Here is a 20,387-nt window from a genome sequence, read left to right on the forward strand (position 1 = left end):
TACTTACATAATGACCTAAACATGTTCTTCACATCACATATCAGTGTCTTTTATTAAACAATCTTTGTCTTTATATTTAAAAAATATGCCGCACGGTGGAGAATTGGGTAGCATTGCCACCTCACAGCTTCAGGGCCCCTGATTCAATCCTTACTCTGTTCCTGTCTGGGTATTCTCCCACTGTTCATCTGGGTCTCCTCTCACTGTTCAGAAACATGCAGATAGGTGGACTGGCTACACTAAATTGTCCCTATGTGTGAACGAGTGAGTGAATGTGTATGTGCATGGTGCCCTGCAGTGGACTGGCATCCTGCACTACTGCAACCCTGACCAAGATAAACAGTTACTGAAGATGGATGAATGAAAACTATTGAAATAACAGTAATAAGTGTATTTTAACATTAATTAATAGCTTCAATTAATTATTGCTATAATTAATTATTAATTCATCAGCTAATAATAACGTTAATTGAAAGTAAGGTTCCACCATCTACGGTTTTAACATATTTAACCAATTACAATGGAAATAAGGGAGGCACTTGAAATGTAATCTTTTCTGCTGTCTCAGATAAAGCAGCAGTCAGACAAAACAAAATGAACAGAAAAGCCAATTCACTGACGGGGAAAGGAAATGGGAGAAGAAAGTCAGGAAGGAAGAAACTGCTAACTGTTGAATAGCTGTTTTCTTACTGTTTGGTGTACACATGGCAATATATAGCTGTCTTATCCACTGTCCTACGCTAGGGTTTTTGTGGTAAAATTCAATTTCTGGAGGAGACTCAAGAGGGTCTTTATGATCCATGTGCAGGAGGTTTATAATAATGTATGCAGATCCAAGATTTGCCTTTTTTCGTATTGAAAAGGCCAGTCCAGGTCATGCACAGTAGTTCCTAGGCAAAAACATTCCAAATCACAATCTCAAGAATGAGAGTAGAGACTGGTGGTGTTATATTGGTGGAGACTATTATTCTGTTAATAATGAAGTCGTGTCTCTCATGAAATAACAGGTAGCTTCACTAATGGTTCGCCACAGTGGTAGACAGCCAATCAGAACTGATGTCCTGGAAAATGAGTTAGCCAATGATATTTGAGGCTACGGTCAAGCCAGTTGGGCCCGCCCACTGCTGACAAAAAGAAAAAGTATTCGTGCGAGCAGAGCACAGAGATTGTTCCCCCTTTTCCGTGCGTGAACTTTTGTTTTCCTCTCGCGGTTGTAGTTTACCGCACGTGCGGGCGTTAATAACTCGCTCGGATTTTTGGCACGGATTTGCCGTCATGTTTTACGCGCTCAAAATATGATCTTGCGCGTGTAGAAATTTGACACAAAAATAACGCCATAACCTTTGTAAGGATCTGGCTAGATCCTCACGGGTTTCTCAGGAAAGTTAATATAACTCAGCCGGACACAAAGTGAAAGTGCTGTTCTTTGTTTATTGCATTGAAGGATACCATAGTCTTACACATGGTTACAGGTCGGTCATTAGAAGAGGATTAACCGAGTAAAACATCCCAAAAATGGTACCTTACCTGAGACCCTTACCTAAGTAGGGCTACAGAAAACAGTACCATTAATCACACTTTGCCTGTTCCACATAACTATAGTCCAACATTCTGCAACAAGAACAGCATTTCTTTTTTTCCAATGTGCACTGAATTAACATCTTCAGAACTTCACACTTGCCTGAAATAATATCATAACATAACAGGCATTAACGGTATTTCAAAATAAAGCAGTATGTCACATTACCCTATTAAGAAATGTTCACGCTTGTAAGACAGTAGACTGCCAAACCAATATAAGGCCTTCACAGACATAGCATTAAAATAAATAAATAAATAAATAAATAAAGCAGAATAAGACCAGAGAATGAGGAAAAACTGAAAACATATCACTTCAATATTCAAATAGAGGAGCAAAATAAGGATTTGTCCACCTGTTAACCTCCCAGTTACAGGTAACCCTCGGTGTGTGCCTAGGGCGAAGGGCGTATGAGTGCGTCCCTGTGTGAGTGGGCTGTGTATGCATATGTGTGAGGTAAGGAAACTCTGCATGCCTAGGGCCAAGGGCGTATGAGTGTGCTTCTGTGCGCACAGACTGTGGGTGAGTGAGGTGCACATCAGTGTGAGGTAAGACAAAGTCAGGGTGTGTGGACACAGGCGTATTGTCCGAGGGAGCTTGTGCCACCACTGACTTTAGGTAGCCCGCCAGCTTCTGGTTGGTCGGCTTGGACAGCTGGCAGGTTACACAGGACAGTACATACTTCTTAACATCACCCTGCATATCTGGCCAGTAGAACCGCTTCTGTTAGCACTCAAGTGTCTTGGTTACACCCAAGTGGCTAGCCATGCGGTGATCATGAAAGTGTTTCAGCAGAGTGCCCCTCAGAGCTTCTGGCACTTAGAAGCGTATATCCTTGTGTGGATGAAGCCAGCAGGATGTCCTCTTGTCCACAAAGTAAACCAGCCCATCCAGAATACAGAAGCCTGGCGAATCCACACAGAGGCCGCTCTCCAAGTCAGTATATATTGATGAGATGACTTTGTCAGCCTGCTGGAGTGACTGAAGCTGTTTTTTGTCTTCCAACACCATTTGTGGCTGGCGCCTTAGGTTTAATTTGCCAACTGTGGCGTAAGGTGGTAACAGGTCTATAGACCCCAAAGGGTCACTGATAGGGTTTCGCGAGAGTGCATCTGGAACTAGATCGGCCGAGCCGGGTCTGTGGACAACCTCAAAGTCAAAGTCCTGCAGTCGTCCTGAGGGAGAGGGCCTTGTCATCAACCACCTCAAGCTATTGTGGTCCGTCACCACTGTGACACTAGAGCCCTCAATGTACGGACGAAAATGTTCCAGAGCCCAAATTACCTCCAGGCACTCCTTCTCTGAAGTGCAATATGGGTGTTCCAACTTGTGCAGGGTATGGCTCGCAAAAGCGACAGCTCTCTCCAACCCATCCTCACCAGTCTGGGTCAATGCGGCACCAAGGCCCACATCACAGGCATCTGTGTGTACTGCAAAAGGCTTCTCAAAGTCAGGCAAAATAAGGACTGGGACACTGATTAGCTGTTGTTTTAAATAATCAAAAGACACCTGGCAGTCAGTGGACCACACAAATGGGGCATCCTCCCTCATGAGGGCAATCATCGGCTCGGCAATACGGGCGTACGCTGAGATGAGCCTACGGTAGTAACTTATCATTCCTAGGAATTGTCGCACATTATTAACTGTCTTCGGTGTGGGAAACTGTTTAATCGCAGCCACCTTACCCTCGTCAGGGCCAAGGCCTTCTGGTGTCACCAGATAACCCGAGTAGCGTAATTTTGTTGTACAAAAAAGGCACTTAGCCAGCTTCAAGGAAAGGCCTGCATCTGCCAAACGCCCTAACACACTGGCGAGATCTTCCAGGTGCTGGTTGAAGGTCGGTGAGGTGACCACAATGTCATCCAGATACACCATACAGCAGTTGTGGGTGAGCCCTGCCAATACAGTATTCATCAATCTTTGAAATGTTGCAGGTGCATTTGATAACCCGAAAGGCATAACTTTGAACTGATAGAGCCCTTTGTGTGACACGAAAGCTGTCTTTGGTTTTGCGTCTGGGGCCACTGACACTTGCCAGTAACCCCGTGCAAGGTCCAGTGTGGAAATAAATCTACCATGTGCCAAAAAATCTAGAGCGTAATCCACTCTTGGAAGTGGGTAGGAGTCCTACACTGTATATTTGTTCACTTTCCTAAAGTCTACACAAAATCTTGCATCTGCGCCTGGCTTTTCGACTATCACAATTGGAGAGGCCCAGGGCCCTGAAGCGGGCTCAACAATGCCATCCTCCAACATTCTGGAAATCTGCTCCTCGATAATCTTTCTTTTTGCAGGTGAAGCACGGTAGGGAAGAAGACACAATGGCTTTGCAGTCCCAGTGTCTATTGTGCGCTCAACCAATGAGGTACGTCCCAGATTTGCCCCAAAAAGATGAACAAAGTCTCCCAATAGGTGTGCCATTTTTTTCTTGTCTGCTGAAGGCAGGGCTGCTTGTTCCACCACTGGACCAAGATTGGTCTGTACGTCCTTAAAGGTGAGGCTAGCTACGTGGCCCTCCAAATCATCAAACTCCAACAAGCATAGGTCTGGTGCTGAGGTGGCATTATCTCCCAATTTAACGCTTCCTGTGGCTGGGTGGATGTGGACGTCAACCTGAATCATAAAATCTGTCCCTAAGAGAATGGGACAAGACAGGTCTGGAATCACGGCAAAGCGGTGAGTAAACGGTTGCTCAAGTAGTTGAACAGGTAGCCATACAACACCAGATGGGGTGCATTGTTTTGAGTCTGCCAACTCCAGCAGGGAAAAATTCCAAGGAAGAACGACGTCTCCTTCTATCCCGCACTTAAGAAGGGTGAATGGATGGACTACTGAAATGGATGCGCCTGTATCCAGGGTTGCCTTCATTGAAACCTGATTGACGACCACCACTGCCGTCAGTGGACTATTCTTTGACCTCTTTGGGCTGGTTTGCACCAAATTAACTGTGTGTGAACTCTCTGTCTGTTGTGCACTGGTCCCTGACTCCGTTCCCTGCTTACCCTCACGAGCCCTTTGAAACCTACGAGGCCAAGCACCAGTCCCACCTCTAGTGACCTCAGAAGTACCTGGGGTCTCCTGGACTATCTTAGAAACTACAGCAACCCCTCTGGTAGGTTCAGCACTACCACTCTGCCTATTTTTCCTACAGTTCCCACAATTGCATGTGGTGACCCCCAGAGTCAAACATTTGTAGCAGTGCAGGTCCTGGCGAGGAGGTGTCGGGGCAATGGGGGTTCTACTAGACGAAACAGGCCCTAGTGCAGCATGTAGCTCATGAGCGGTCAAAAGTAGCTCTGTTAAAGTTGTAGGTGCGGTAACATGAAGGGCTAGTCTATACTGATCAGAGACATGCCAGCAGATTACTTCAATCTGTTCTCGCTCAGAAAGCGGTTGCTTTAGTCGCTTGAACTCAGTCACTAGGTGAGCTACAAAAGTGGGGAGTGGCTCATTTGAAGTCTGAACTCTGTCCCAAATCCCTCTCCAGATTTTCTCTACATTGTCTGTAGGCAGGAAGGCCTGTCGAAAGAGATCTGAGAAATGCACCCATGAGAGTAGGTGTGGCTGCATGGCAGAATACCACTTCCGGGGCTCCTTTCCAAATAACCTTGTCAACTCAAGGAAGAACTGAGTGTCAGATAAACCAAGCGTTGTCTTGTACCAAGAAACAGACTGAAGCCGTTCTTCTGGGTCAAGAGATTTACCCCCATCAAACATGGGTGGCATAAGTCCAGGGAGATGGGCTGAATGAACAGCTGGTGTCTGTGGATGTAACAGCTCAGTGTGGCTAGTGAGAGTGTGTGTAACCGGGGTTGAGCTAATTACAGGGTAGGCATTAGAGGCTTGTGCCTGCGTCTGTTGAGAAGTCTGATGATCTTGGTTGGTGTGGCTAGCGAGTGTGCGCGCTGCAGGGGTTGAGGTAAGCATAGGGTGTGCCTTTTGTGTCCTGTCTACGTGAATGCTGAGAGGTCTGTTCTTCTAACTGCTGCAGCAAGCTGCTTTGTAAGTCAACAGACATACTAAACGCCGAGGTCAGCGTGTCTACCTGTCGTTGCAACTTATCTACCTGTCGTTGCAACTTATCTACCTGAGCAGCAAGATAGTTAGCAAGACAGCAGAAAAATAGTTTTTGTACAAAACAGCCGTCGTGTTCTCTGGGCCAAAGAGGAAAAGGACCGTCCAAGCTGTTATCAGCGTCAGGAAAAATATGTACACATTTTGGAGCAACATATGCTGCCATCCAGAACAGGACAACATCAAACCACATTCTGCCCGGATTACAAGCGTAAGCAGAGAGTGCGGGTGCTAGCATGACCTGCCTGCAGTCCTGAACTGTCTCTGATTGAACGCGTGGCACAAAAAAGGCCCCATACAGTTGCGCAGCTGAATAAATGCATAAAGGATGAATGGAGGAAAGTTCTACTTGGAAAACTGAACCAATTGGTGTCTTCACTCGGCCCCCAAACACTTAAGTGTTATTCAAAGAAAAGGTGATGTTACACAGTGGTAAACAGTCGACTGTCCCAACTTTTTTGTAGTGTGTTGCAGTCATCAGATTTTAAATGAGTGTATATTTTCAAAATAAATTAAATGTACAAAATAAAACATCAAATAATGTGTTAACAATGTTTCCAATATAGTACAGGGTGAAATGAATTTTCAAATGATTCTTTTTGGGTTTTTTGCATTTTCCATACTGTACCAGCTTTTTTGGAACTGGGGTTGTACATTTATTTTTTGTATTTATTTATCCATCCATCCATCCATCCATCCATCTTCAACCGCTTACTCGTTGTCAGGGTCACGGGGAACCTGGAGCCTATCCCAGGGAGCATCGGGCACAAGGCGGGGTACATCCTGGACAGGGTGCCAGTCCATCGCAGAGCACACAATTATTTATGTATTTATTATTTTTTTCTTGATTTTCTTTCTTTAAAAAAAACAATTAATAACTGGGTAGAGAAACAAACACAGCATTAGTACTGAAACATTTTTAAAAATGTATATGTAAATATATATATGTATATATAAATATTTATGCTATCATAAAATATTTTGCTAAAGAGAAACTAAACATATTTTGTGTTTCTTGAAAACTAACTTATTTTACTGCATCAAAATGGAAAATTTTGGCAACATGGACAAATTGTCTGTAGTTTCTAATAGGCACACATGTGAAACGAATTAAGCTAATTAACAACAAAGACATTATTCATATCCTTTGTTATCAATCTTTAACAATGCCAGAATACTCTGCACCTTTTGATTGAAGCAAGCAAGGTGGATCATTAAAGACACTCGGGTACTGTAGCCCATTCAGTTCTATAATAATAGTATTTTGTAACCAATGTGAAATTTTACTGGGAGCCAGTGCAGTGTGGATATGACATGTGGTCATATTTTCTGGTTCTAGTAAGGACTCTGACTGCTGCATTCTTTACGAACTGGATTTTGTTTATGCACCTACTGGAACATCCAGACAGTCAGTGTCATGGATTAATCAACCTTTTTAGCCTAAGTCAAAAACTGCAGAGACAGAGAGTTTAGTAGATGTCAAAAAGTAAATAAACTTTATTGAAAATCAATAAAGTGTGACAGTCTGCAGAAAGTCCAAATTATGCATACACAAACATGTCTTTATATACCTTTCTCCACAGCATAGTCTTTGTAGGTGGGGTTTTGCCTTTCCTCATTAAAACAGACCAATCTTTTTTGCCAGAATTAAATATTCATGTCTATGTGTTATCTTAAATTTGTGGAGCATGCGCAGTTAGTTGTTTTTCTTTAAAAGGTTTCATGAGGACAAGGTTTCTTTTACAAAAAAAAAAAAGAATGGTTTCACACAGGCTTGTGTATCTTGACCTCGGCTCCCTTCTTAGGCCTCAATGAGCATATGTTTGTCTCTATCGGTTGTCCCCGCTGATATGTACCTCCTTTCCCGAGGCCCTCTCCTAACTCCCTAATTGGTATCTGCCTCAAAGTTATTTACTTACGCATGCACATATCTACTGCCAATTTATTGCTGTGGAGACAGGTGCCAGCTAATACAGAAGAACAATTGTTGTACACTGAAACACAGAGTTCATTCAACTCAAATCCACTCAGAATATAACCTGATCAAACATTGTTCTATGGATTTAGATTATGCTTCTAACTGTTGATTATATATATAGATTATGTTTTTAAACCAATATTGATTATACGGTTATGCTCAAGTAATAATTCTAAATGTTGGTTACATATTGAGTACACTTCATTAACATATTCAAATATCAGTTACACATATTGTTTACACTTCATAGATATTTTCTATATCAGGCATTGCAATTATCCAACCTAGAGGTAACAAAAACATGAACTGTTAATTATTAAGTACTAGATGTGTTGGGGAATTTAACATGTAACATTTTAATTATATTCTGCTGAAAGGAACGAAACGACTCGAAAAAATATTCGTTTATTTTGCTGGACGAGATTCAAAGAACCGAGTCAGTAAAATGATCCGAAACTTCCCATCACTATTACAACATACGACGTCATTTCCTGGACTTGCCTCCAATGAGGTGGGACTCAGAGGGGAGGTGGGACTTAGAGGGGAGATGACAAGGAAATGATATATATATAAATATAAAATCACACAGTTTGAGGAACACAGCATTTCAGACAGCAGGTCAGTGTAACAGTGCAGGAGTTAAGGTAAGTGTAGTGCAGTATTGTAATGAGAATGTTGCAGTTAAAGCGTTACAAGACGGCTGTTTGTCAGGACGATCGCACACGCAGTAGTTAGGAAGGAAGCATCAGATGTTGGTTTTTAGTTCACAAAGTTTCTGCGAATGTTTAGAACTATTTCAGTTCACTTTCGAATGACGTTTTAATAGCTGATAAGAGCTTTGTCTTAGTCAGGCGCACGCCCTTGTCGCTGTTTTTTAATGGAGTAAATTTGGAGTAAAGTAGTATGGAGGTTATGTGACGGGGCGTGGTGCAGACAGCCCACTGTAAACTACTGGAGTCTGTCCCAGGGGCGGAAGAGAAAGGCGGACACCAGTCCTCATGCGGAACTGATAAGAGGGACAGTGAGCAGGGACAACGGGGTTGGTTGTAAGAGCACTTGCGTATATTTGATACACCATGGGGTCCTGTTTAAAGCGTTGATAATAAAATATTAAGTTATAATGGATATATATATATATATGTGTGTGTGTGTGTGTGTGTGTGTGTGTGTGTGTATAATATGCATATAGTGTTGGGAAAGTTGTAATCTGATTACATTACTGAATGTAAAAAGTCCTCAGATTACTAATTACTTTACTTTCAAAACCTACAAAAATACACTACAAAGTGAGACTCATAGTTCTTTCAGTAATTTTACCGTTCGTCAATGTATGACATGATCAGAAAAAGTCGGATTTATCATAAAACTTCCCTCGGGTGTTGTTAGTGTTTGTAGGATTACCAGACTGATAAAATATTAATCTTTTCTAACTAGGCTAGTTTGGTGTCGCTAGCCACAGGGAGGCACAGCTAAGCTATCAGTGTATGGGTCTAGCTGCTATAGTGCCATGCAAAGTACATTATCTTTCCTTCTGCTCTGTTCATATCATGTTCACGTAAACTGGAATTCATATTTACACACCCTTGTTTTCCTGCTCAGCATCAGAGGATGTTACTGTGTCAGTTTCAACACCTTTACTGGTTAAAATTTTTTTAAAAATCGGTGTATATCCATTTTTCTTCACAGTGACACTGTGAGTCAGTGTTTGGCAGCCAATAAGACACGAGTGTTTCCATGTATTTTCCTGTGAGCCCTGTCTGATTGGTCTCGCTTCCGTCGACACCACCGTCTTCTTTCACTGACCTTCAGTTATGTAGTAACAAACCACTCCAAGTGGATAATTATTCGGGACTGAAGGAAAAATCTTCAGGGCTACAGTCTGAGTCAAGTGCATCTAAAAGTCATCTAAGAGTACAGCTAAAAGGTCTAATTTACCAATAAACCTTACTGTGAAAGACAATTTCATGTCAATTCAAGTGGATTACCACACAAAAGTATTTAAAAAAAAACCTCTGAAAATTGCATCGTATAATAATAATAATAACAAATAAATAAAGCCACAGCAAAATCAATGTGGGAATATGTGGTGAGAAAAACGTGGGGGGGGGGGGAAACACCACATCTATCAAAAATGCAGTGTATTATGTTTTTAAGTGTCATATTTTCACTACATTTTTATTTATTATTAATTTTTTTTTTTTTTACCATCCAGGGCTTTCTTTGCCAATTTGCTATTTCAAAAAATATATTTCTCCTTCAGATTTTGCAAAATGGAGTCTCTTTCAGTGGCAAACACCAATTTTGCACTTCACCTATTCACCAAGATCAAGGAAGGCAACAAAACCGGGAATGTCTTCTACTCTCCTCTCAGCATCTCTTCTGCGCTGGCCATGGTGTCTCTCGGAGCTGCAGGCAACACAGCAACTCAGATGTCTGAGGTCAGAACAAAAATAATAATCATGCAAAATCATAATAGTTATATTAATACACATAAGACAATAAATGTTAATAATCATGGAGTAAATAAAGGTCGAAACATGCTTGGTTAGAAAAATAGGCGAAGAACCAGTTCATCATTGGAGTGGAGAATGTGGAGTCCTGTAGCTCATCACCTTGGGAAATGTGTTTTGAAGACAGGATGTGGAGGTTGGCTAAAACTTAATTCCAGAGAGATGCTAGAATAGAGAGAGCACGATTACCAGTGCTATACAGCTTGGTAGCAGGAATAGTACAGTCACAGAAGGGGGAAAAAAAGGGAAGGTTTGGATGAGTAAGAGTTGGTAAATGGTGACATGTTCAGACAAGTAGCAGTTAGCAAGACTGTTCAGGGATATTGAGGGTATTTTAGTCTAATCGGTACATTTCCACCATTGGCATTTGAACGTGTATTTTATTAATAAAGAAATATTTCATAAATTCCTTACCCGTCTGTGGTTTTTCTATCACAGCTTAGCTGTGGTGTCTTTCTTGCATGATGTTGTCTTTTGGCAGTATATCATGAATCAAACCTGTTAGTTTGCATACTTGGAGACTTGTGACTGTTCAAACAGGATCAATCCAATGGGTAGCCTGTGAATGTAAAATCCAATCCCCAAACCATTGTGTCGAAGTGAGAGTTTTAACGTTGAGCATGCTGATACTGAATGGAACTAACTAGCATAGTTTAATTTCAGCATAGTCATCCATTACAAACCATCCACAGCATGTGAACTAGATCTAAATTAAAAAGCTTTGTGTCTCTTCAAAGATCTTTGCAGCCTCACGGATTTCCACATTGATTTACTGTCAAGATAACTGTCTTTAGATACACCCAGTTGCGCAAGCTTAGATTGCCTAGACTCCATCACATTGTATTTAGCCGAGAGTGGAATTGTTACAAAATCCCCATGTCAGCTCAAAGGATATGTGACCTTTTACAATGAGTACACGCTACAGCTTTTATAGTCATGTAGGTGTGACTATGTTGTGTTTCTATGGTTACATCTTTGCTGTCAGCCATAATCTTATCTCTCATTATGATGATGACATGGCTTAGGCCTAGTTAAACAGTCTGTTAGTGTTTCTCAGACCGCTCCACATTTTTGCTTTCTTCCCCATCTCCGAACAAGGCTGTACCATGTATTTGGTGTTCCTTATTGCTTGATTTGATTAAAGTATGTAGAAGTAAAGTGCAGAAATGTGGACCATCTTAATTAAAGGGGAAAAAAATCATTTAGCATTTTGTGTGGATTTTCTAAGATTTCAAGAAAAACTGTTTTCTACACTGCCTCAACCAGTTCAGCAGAACTCGAGTATAAAACATTCCTCTGGGTTTGACTGAGTTTGCAGTTCCAGTTCACTAACATTGCAAAATGCTACAGACTCTTCAGTCAGTTAAGGTCACAAATGCAGAGTACAAGAAGCAAAACAGCAATCATCAAAGAGAAAGAAGATCTAACCAAAGACGATGAGTTTAAAATGAAATGAGGCCATACTGATGGCTGATGCACAGGAATCTTTGTGCTGTACTACAGCAGTAGGTCATTTACTTTATACATTTTGGCAATACATAAAGAACAGGTTCCCAATCCTGGTCCTGTAGTCCCTGCTGCCGTGCACATTTGAGTGTTTTTCCAGCTCCCAACACATCTGATTGAACTAGTCGGCTAACAGCTCTTAACACTAAAATGTGCAGGATAAGAGGTACTCCAGACCAGTGTTAGGATCCTGTGCTCAGACATGCACATAAATTCATCACTGTCATTTCTTTATAACTGAAGATCTGTTTAGTTGCTACACCAACTCAGTTCCCTTCTTTTGATGGGGTAGGATTCAGTTTGTCTACTGTGATTATAAAGAAGGAACATCACAGGACGCATGGTGAATGTGGTGTAAATTCATCCAGATGGTACGTTAACATAAGAAGATATGAAAATTTCTTCATGTTCTGTGGTGACTGGTAGAAATTCTGTGGAAAATTTCTCAACTAATGCAAATAAAAAGCAAGACTCATCATACAGCAGCCATTCAGACTGTTTATTGGGCCTTAGCAAAGGTTCTCACCACGTGTCACATCCACTGCTTGTGTTTTAGCAACATGCCCCTAAAGCAGTTTGTTTAGGGAGTGTGATTCACTTCACTGGAATAGGAATTGCACAATAGCGACATCAAGGGTTGTCGAGAGAAATGCAAATCTTGGTATTTACTCTGGGCCTGGTTTGTCACGAGGACAATATACAGTACAGTGTAGTAGTTGATAAATTATGTTTTACCAGGCACTCCTTATTTGCAGTCCTTCTTATTATAAAGGCATTTTTGTGCTTGTTTAGGCAAGGCCACTTACGCAAAGCTTAGATCATCCTGAAACATGAGTAGGGTGTAGGGGAAAGTGTGTCCCTTTAATTCCTGTATGAACAGTTTGTTCTGTGCAATGGATCTGTATATTATAATAAACATGGTAAAATCCTGTTTCATGATTTTTAAGTCCACATTTATATACTAAGTATATGACCATGCAGGCACGAACAACTTGTGTATGCAGTTAAAAAAGGTTTTGCAATTCTGATGATTAATATGTTACTGTAGGTCTTGTGCTTCAACAAACCAGTGAAGCCTAAGTCTGTTCAACCAGTAGCAGTCCAACAGGCACAGCAATCTCAGAAGGTCCAGTTACCATCGGCTTTACAAAAGGTTATTGGATGCAAATACTCCGTGGAGGCACTAACATCCATGGGGAAAAGGCATTATTTTGGCAATAACATTGGTGATGGTAGTTAATGGCATACATATAGGTGCTTCTCCTTGGTGGCGGATAACTGGGACCAGTGCTGCCCTTCTTTTTGTGCATTTGTACTACACAGCTTACATATTAAAAAAGTATGATGTAAACCACAGTTTTCACTTGTGTCTACTAATGTACTCATGATTTGTTACGTGAATCTAAAATTCTCTCAGGATGGAGGTAATTTTCATTTACCACAAAGATTTCCTGCTTTTTATTAAAAACAAATTAAAAAAAAACTTTGATTATATCTCCATCCATATTACCTAGGTTCTGCACCACAACAAAGCCAAGGACGACGTCCACGTCAGCTTCAACAAGCTGATGGCTGAACTGAACAAAGCAGGAGCTCCGTATGCCCTCAGCATAGCCAATAGACTTTATGGAGAGCAGACCTACAAATTTGTGGAGGTAAGATTTGTGGATACAAAGATGTGCAAAATAACCTTTCTACCATACACACTATGTATCATTGTTACGAAATGAGACTAGAAGCAGAAGCTTCTAGAAGCAGATCAAAGTCTTTATTTACAAACTGAAGTCACTAAACAAGAAATGCGGTCTAGACTGGAAGAGATAATCGAGGTTAAACATAAAACTGGACACGGAAACACAACCACTAAGCATGCTTGAACGTCTTCACCTTTGCATTCACTTATTCCGTTGATACTGCGCAAAGTGCACAGCAACACGAGGGCTTTACATAACAAACATAATTACTCTTGAACATAGACAGCTGGGACCAATAATGAGACACCCTCGAACATCAACCAATGCCTGAACAGGAAGAGAACAGAACCAAAACAAAGGCACGTGTCCATAGGAAATAGTTCTCATTCTGTGATATCGTGTGCGCGCGCTCTGCAGCCGTCCGTGCACGTCGATGCCGCAGCGCCATCTGCCGGCGAGATCGTGACCATCATGATGTAGAGCTGTGCTAATAACAACCCGACAACAAAACAGTAGTGTTACACACACGCGCACACACACACACACGCACATATATACACATGTGTTAGTGTGAACTAACATTTGTTAGTTGATATTATTGTCTGTCTATTAGTATAATGAGGCAATTTCTCTAAGATGTATATTATTCTATATGGACATGGTAGTGGGTCCTGTGGGGTTTTGACTGGGTCCTGTGGAGTGAGAAATGCTCACTCCATTTTAATTGAAATCATTCTCGTATTCATGACTCATCTCTAGAGCCTTTAAAGCAGTGGTCACCAAACCTCTTCGTTGAGATCTACCTTCCTGCAGGTTTCATCTCCAACCAAAATCTAACACACCTGTTTTAGTTGACCAAGAACTTCTTAAAGCAATGATTGGGTGGTCATGTGGGCATGATTATGTTTGGAGCTAAAGTCTTCAGGAATGTAGATCTCCAGGATCAAGGTTGGTGACCACTGCTCTAAAGACATGTGTGTATACAAGGTTGCAATTCTATCTGGATAAAAACCACGTTTCAAATGATTAAATGAATCTAAATTATGTTAATAATGTAGGGTTGGGGTACTCGATCCCGGACTCTGGTCCAATTATGCACGGACACGGACTTGTCATGCACTCGGGTAAATCTGTAGTTGAACTTGACATGGACTCTGACACTTCGGAAGTTTTCTGAGTACAGTCGAGTCTGCCTCATGAGACGCATCAAATAATTGAAACGTCAACTCGAACTGCAGGATACAATATAGTGTGATACAAATGAAGCTGTTTTATTATTGTATTTTCATCATAATATAATAAGTTCTACATACACCTTTATATCCCTTTTTTCATTGAAACCATTTTTTATAGGAAACTATTTGGAGTGCTGACATGAAATACAAATATTAAATGGCAATGGCAAGATGTAATAGTGGTATTTTTTGTTATGTTTATGTATTATGCCATTGGGTTGTGAAGGTTAAAATATTAATTTAACAGCTCAGTGTTGCGTTTACAGTTGTGATTTCAAATCTTTTCAGTTTAATTACTTTCTGGACTCGACTTGGACTCGGCCATTAAGGACTCGGACTTGAGTCTGCCCCTTTTGGACTCTGTTGACGTTCAACTCTGTTGCATTTATTCTCCAGTAATTGATGATCTTCCTGTATTTCATTGTTTTTAACTGATTTTCTTTTTTTTAAAACAGAAATTTCTGAAGGAGACAAAAACACACTACCATGCTGAGCTGGAAACTGTTGACTTTAAAGCAAATGCAGAATCTGCACGGGTCAATATTAATAACTGGGTGGAGAAGCAAACAAAAGGTTAGTACTTAAACATGTTTTTGAAATTTCCATCTAAAATGTATTCATATAGTGTTTCCACTTCCATGGGAAGTAAAATAGTTTGATTAACAGATTGTAAAATCCTTGAATGTAATTTCACTGCATCAAACATTCCCAAAGTAGGAATGTCACAAAGTCGGATAGCAGTTAGCTTTAATCTTCAGAAAATCCGTTGCTGATAAGTTGAGCCATGATATTGTTATTGGAGCAATACCATACAGCGCTGTGAAAAAGTATTTGCCCCATCCTGATTTCTTCTGTTTTTGTGTATCTCATACTAAACCGTTTTAGATCTTCAAATGAAATACAACATAAAACAAAGGCAACCTGAGAAAACACACAATAGTTATTTATTTTAAAAAAATTTTATTGATGCAATAATAATAAAAAAATCCAACACCTATCACCCATGTGAAAAAGTAATTGCCCCCTTAAACTTAAAATCTGGTTATGCCACCTTTAACAGCAATAACTGCAACCAAACGCTTCTGATAACAGGAGATCAGTCTTTCATGTAATTTTGACTAGGATTTACTCCTACGCTTTGGATCATTGTCTTGCTGCATAATCCACTTTTTTTTAGCACTGTATAGAGGGCTCTTGTGACTTTAGTGAAACACTGACAATAAATTGTGTGTATTTTATTATCAGCATGCTTCTTAAGCTGATGAACTTTTTCTATCCATGTTTACCTTCCACAGATCTAGTCTAGCTATAATTCAAACCCACTTTGTAGATTGTTCCCCTGTGATCTTGCTGATTTTCACTTATTTTGTGTACTCCCTCAGTACTAGGATACTACTACTTTATTATTATTATTATTATTATTATTATTATTATTATTATCATTATCATGATCATGTTCTACTTAACTGCATGAAGAAATGTTTTCTTTCTATGCAGTGGTTCTATATGAATGTTGTGTCTGCTTAACAATGTTTTTGTGAATCGAAATTCTCACAATAGAAAAGATCAAGAACTTGCTGGAAGAAGGAATTGTTGATAATTTGACCAGACTTGTCTTGGTGAATGCCATCTACTTCAAGGGCAGCTGGGAGAAGCAGTTTAAGGTTGACGCAACACAGGAGCTTCCTTTCAAGCTGAACAAGGTGGGTGCCATGCACTTACAAAAAAAATGCAGTCTCTTACCCTTTCCTCTCCTCCTTCCTGTCCTCCCCTGTGCACTCCTTCTTCTTTTGTGCACTCCTGCCCTGTCCTATTGTGTTTTGTGAGAAATTGCACCGATATCTTGTGGCCAAGAAACTAAATGGTAAATGGTGCACTTATATAGCGCTTTTATCCAAAGCGCTTTACACTGTGTCTCATTCACCCATTCTCTCACACACACACACACACACACACACACACACACACACACACACACACACACACACACACACACACAAATGGTAGCAGAGCTGCCATGCAAGGCACTAACTTGCCATTGGGAGTAACTTGGGGTTCAGTGTCTTTCCCAAGGAAAGGAGTCACGTGGAGTCAAGTGGCCCGGGAATCGAACCACCAACCCTACGTTGGACAACCCGCTCTACCACCTGAGGCACAGTCGCCAAACTAAATATAGATATATCTACTTCATGTTTTTTAGAAAAAATGTTAAACCGTAAAGCTAAAAAAAATTACCTAATAATATAATTGCAGAAATTGCACTGATATCCAACAAAATATAGGCATTAAAAAAAAAAAGGGAAAAAACAAGAACAACCAAACAAAAAAAAACCCTAAAGATGAAAAAAGTAGCACTGTAACTTGCGTACATGAATAAGGTTTTCTCTGTAGTGGAGGTAAAAACTCTCCAGTTAAAAATCACAGCATGATCCCCTTGTGGAAACGGTGGTGATCTGTCATGCATGTTTGTGAATTGTGAATTTTTGTGCCCCCCCCCCATTTACATTAATGCTAAATAATGTATTTTAATGTTTTACATGCAGAAAGAAACTAAACCAGTGCAGATGATGAATCAGAAGGCAAAGTTTCCCCTGGCCTTTATTCCTGATCTGCGGTGCAAGATTCTTGAAATGCCATATAAGGGCAAGGAGCTCAGCATGCTAATTATGCTACCTGTTGAGATTGAAGATAACACTACTGGCCTTGAGAAGGTGAATGATAAATCTACTTAATTTATGTATAAAATGAATTTTTTTTTTTAATAGTCTGTGTGTTTATATATATATATAAAAAATGTGTGTGTGTGTGTGTGTCTGTGTGTGTGTGTGTGTGTATAATATATACACACACACACACACAGTATCTCACAAAAGCGAGTACACCCCTCACATGTTTGTAAATATTTGATGATATCTTTTCATGTGACAACACTGAAGAAATGACACTTTGCTACAATGTAAAGTAGTGAGTGTACAGCTTGTGTAACAGTGTAAATTTGCTGTCCCCTCAAAATAACTCAACACACAGCCATTAATGTCTAAACCGCTGGCAACAAAAGTGAGTACACCCCTAAGTGAAAATGTCCAAATTGGGCCCAAAGTGTCAATATTTTGTGTGGCCACCATTATTTCCCAGCACTGCCTTAACCCTCTTGGGCATGGAGTCCACCAGAGCTTCACAGGTTGCCACTGGAGTCCTCTTCCAATCCTCCATGATGACATCACGGAGCTGGTGGATGTTAGAGACATTGTGCTCCTCCACCTTCTGTTTGAGGATGCCCCACAGATGCTCAATAGGGTTTAGGTCTGGAGACATGCTTGGCCAGTCCATCACCTTCACCCTCAGCTTCTTTAGCAAGGCAGTGGTCGTCTTGGAGGTGTGTTTGGGGTCATTATCATGCGGGAATACTGCCCTGCGGCAGCATGTGCTCTGCTTCAGTATGTCACAGTACGTGTTGGCATTCATGGTTCCTTCAATGAACTGTAGCTCCCCAGTGCCTTCAGCACTCATGCAGCCCCAGACCATGACACTCCCACCACCATGCTTGACTATAGGCAAGACACACTTGTCTTTGCACTCCTCACCTGGTTGCCTCCACACATGCTTGACACCATCTGAACCAAATAAGTTTATCTTGGTCTCATCAGACCACAGGACATGGTTCCAGTAATCCATGTCCTTAGTCTGCTTGTCTTCAGCAAACTGTTTGCGGCTTTCTTGTGCATCATCTTTAGAAGAGGCATCCTTCTGGGACGACAGCCATGCAGACCAATTTGATGCAGTGTGCGGAGTATGGTCTGAGCACTGACAGGCTGACCCCCCCCCACCCCTTCAACCTCTGCAGCAATGCTGGCAGCACTCATACGTCTATTTCCCAAAGACAACCTCTGGATATGACGCTGAGCACGTGCACTCAACTTCTTTGGTCGACCATGGTGAGGCCTGTTCTGAGTGGAACCTGTCCTGTTAAACCGCTGTATGGTCTTGGCCACCGTGCTGCAGCTCAGTGTCAGGGTCTTGGCAATCTTCTTATAGCCTAGGCCATCTTTATGTAGAGCAACAATTCTTTTTTTCAGATCCTCAGAGAGTTCTTTGCCATGAGGTGCCATGTTGAACTTCCAGTGACCAGTATGAGGGAGTGTGAGAGCGATGACACCAAATTTAACACACCTGCTCCCCATTCACACCTGAGACCTTGTAGCACTAACAAGTCACATGACACCGGGGAGGGAAAATGGCTAATTGGGCCCAATTTGGACATTTTCACTTAGGGGTGTACTCACTTTTGTTGCCAGCGGTTTAGACATTAATGGCTGTGTGTTGAGTTATTTTGAGGGGACGGCAAATTTACACTGTTACACAAGCTGTACACTCACTACTTTACATTGTAGCAAAGTGTCATTTCTTCAGTGTTGTCACATGAAAAGATATAATCAAATATTTACAAAAATGTGAGGGGTGTGCTCACTTTTGTGAGATTATGTGTGTGTGTGTGTATATATAATATAAATATAAATATAAATATATATATATATATATATATATATATATATATATATATATATAATAATAATGATGTGTATGTATAGTATTTCTGTATTATATAATTTATTATCTAAAATTTTTTTATATGTTTTTTTTTTTTTAAAATAAAATCAGCTTGAGCACGAGCTCACTTATGACAACTTCATGGAGTGGACACGGCCTGATATGATGGACACTGTGGAGGTGCAGGTGTCTTTGCCACGATTCAAACTGGAGGAAACCTATGACATGAAGGAGCTGCTCATCAGCATGGGCATGGTAGATGCCTTTGACATGGGCAAGTGTGATTTTTCACACATGTCCCCTTGCGATGACCTGGTGCTCTCCAAGGTGGTGCATAAGTCTTTTGTAGAAGTGAATGAGGAAGGCACTGAAGCAGCTGCAGCCACCGCGGCCGTCATGATGATGCGTTGTGCCATGCTTCCCCCAGAGCGCTTTGTGGCAGACCACCCCTTCCTCTTTTTCATTCAACACAAACCAACCCGGAGCATTCTCTTTTGTGGACGCTACAGCTCTCCTTAAATTGTCCTATGCTCTGAAGTGCAGTTATAACTCTATGCAGTCATTTGATGTCATAACTAAATAAGTGTGCACTGACTAAACATGTTTCGCTTAAAATATGCAAATATATTTCTGTACTCTGTTCCTGTCTGGGTCTCCTCTCAGTGTGTGTGTGTGTGTGTGTGTGTGTGTGTGTGTGTGTGTGTGTGTGTGAGATTGTTCAGCATCTTATTCTTTACACTTCAGATATATTTTGAACAATATTACTAAGAATTGAGCAATATTATTCCTAATTCAAAATGTTTATGGGTATGGAACCGGACACATCTCTCCACCAACCAATCAGCGTTTGCCTGACACATAGCACCACAGATACACACAAGTGGTCATCTGAGTTACTGCAACCTTTCCATCAGCTCAAATCATTATCTGGACATTCTTAGTAGACCTCTCTCATCAATATGGAGTTTCCATCAGCAGAACTGCTGCTCACTGCATGTTTTTTCTTTATTGCACCATTCTGAGTAAACTCGATAGATGTGTGTGTGTGTGTGTGTCCCCGACCCAGGAGATCAGCAGATATATAAATACTCAAACCAGACTGGCTTGCACCAACAATCATGCCACGGTCAAAATCACTGAGATCACGTTTTTTTCTGATGGCTGATATGAACATTATTTAAGTTGCAGGCCTGCATCTGCATGATTTAATGCTTTGCACTGCTGCCATTTGACTGGCTTATTAGATAACTGCATGAATAAGTA

The 20,387-nt window shown here is 40.9% G+C and overlaps 1 protein-coding gene across 5 annotated transcripts; it reads left to right on the forward strand.

Moving 5' to 3' along the window:
- The first annotated feature begins 8,129 nt into the window (after window positions 1–8,129).
- Window positions 8,130–19,764, forward strand: LOC128601547 (leukocyte elastase inhibitor). Of its 5 annotated transcripts, none has more exons than XM_053614830.1 (8): window positions 8,130–8,275; window positions 9,892–10,069; window positions 12,696–12,800; window positions 13,162–13,302; window positions 15,032–15,149; window positions 16,137–16,279; window positions 17,120–17,287; window positions 19,236–19,764. In XM_053614830.1, the coding sequence occupies exons 2-8, from the start codon at window positions 9,902–9,904 to the stop codon at window positions 19,641–19,643; spliced, it is 1,251 nt and encodes a 416-aa protein (XP_053470805.1). In that variant the 5' UTR covers window positions 8,130–8,275; window positions 9,892–9,901; the 3' UTR covers window positions 19,644–19,764. The 5 variants fall into 5 exon arrangements, with proteins under 5 accessions (XP_053470805.1, XP_053470808.1, XP_053470806.1 ...); XM_053614831.1 differs by having other exon boundaries at window positions 8,131–8,249; XM_053614832.1 differs by lacking the exon at window positions 8,130–8,275 and adding an exon at window positions 8,291–8,677.
- Window positions 19,765–20,387: the final 623 nt, after the last annotated feature.

Source organism: Ictalurus furcatus, chromosome 25 (genome assembly GCF_023375685.1).
Source record: "Ictalurus furcatus strain D&B chromosome 25, Billie_1.0, whole genome shotgun sequence".
Taxonomy (NCBI): Eukaryota; Metazoa; Chordata; class Actinopteri; order Siluriformes; family Ictaluridae; genus Ictalurus; species Ictalurus furcatus.

Bases quoted from the DNA above. Each gene is read 5' to 3' on its own strand.
- LOC128601547 (XM_053614830.1), top strand. From the start codon at position 9,902: ATGGAGTCTCTTTCAGTGGCAAACACCAATTTTGCACTTCACCTATTC. The intron at 10,070-12,695 runs GTCAGAACAAAA...ATGTTACTGTAG, and splicing joins CAGCAACTCAGATGTCTGAG to GTCTTGTGCTTCAACAAACC. The intron at 16,280-17,119 runs GTGGGTGCCATG...TTTTACATGCAG, and splicing joins TTCCTTTCAAGCTGAACAAG to AAAGAAACTAAACCAGTGCA.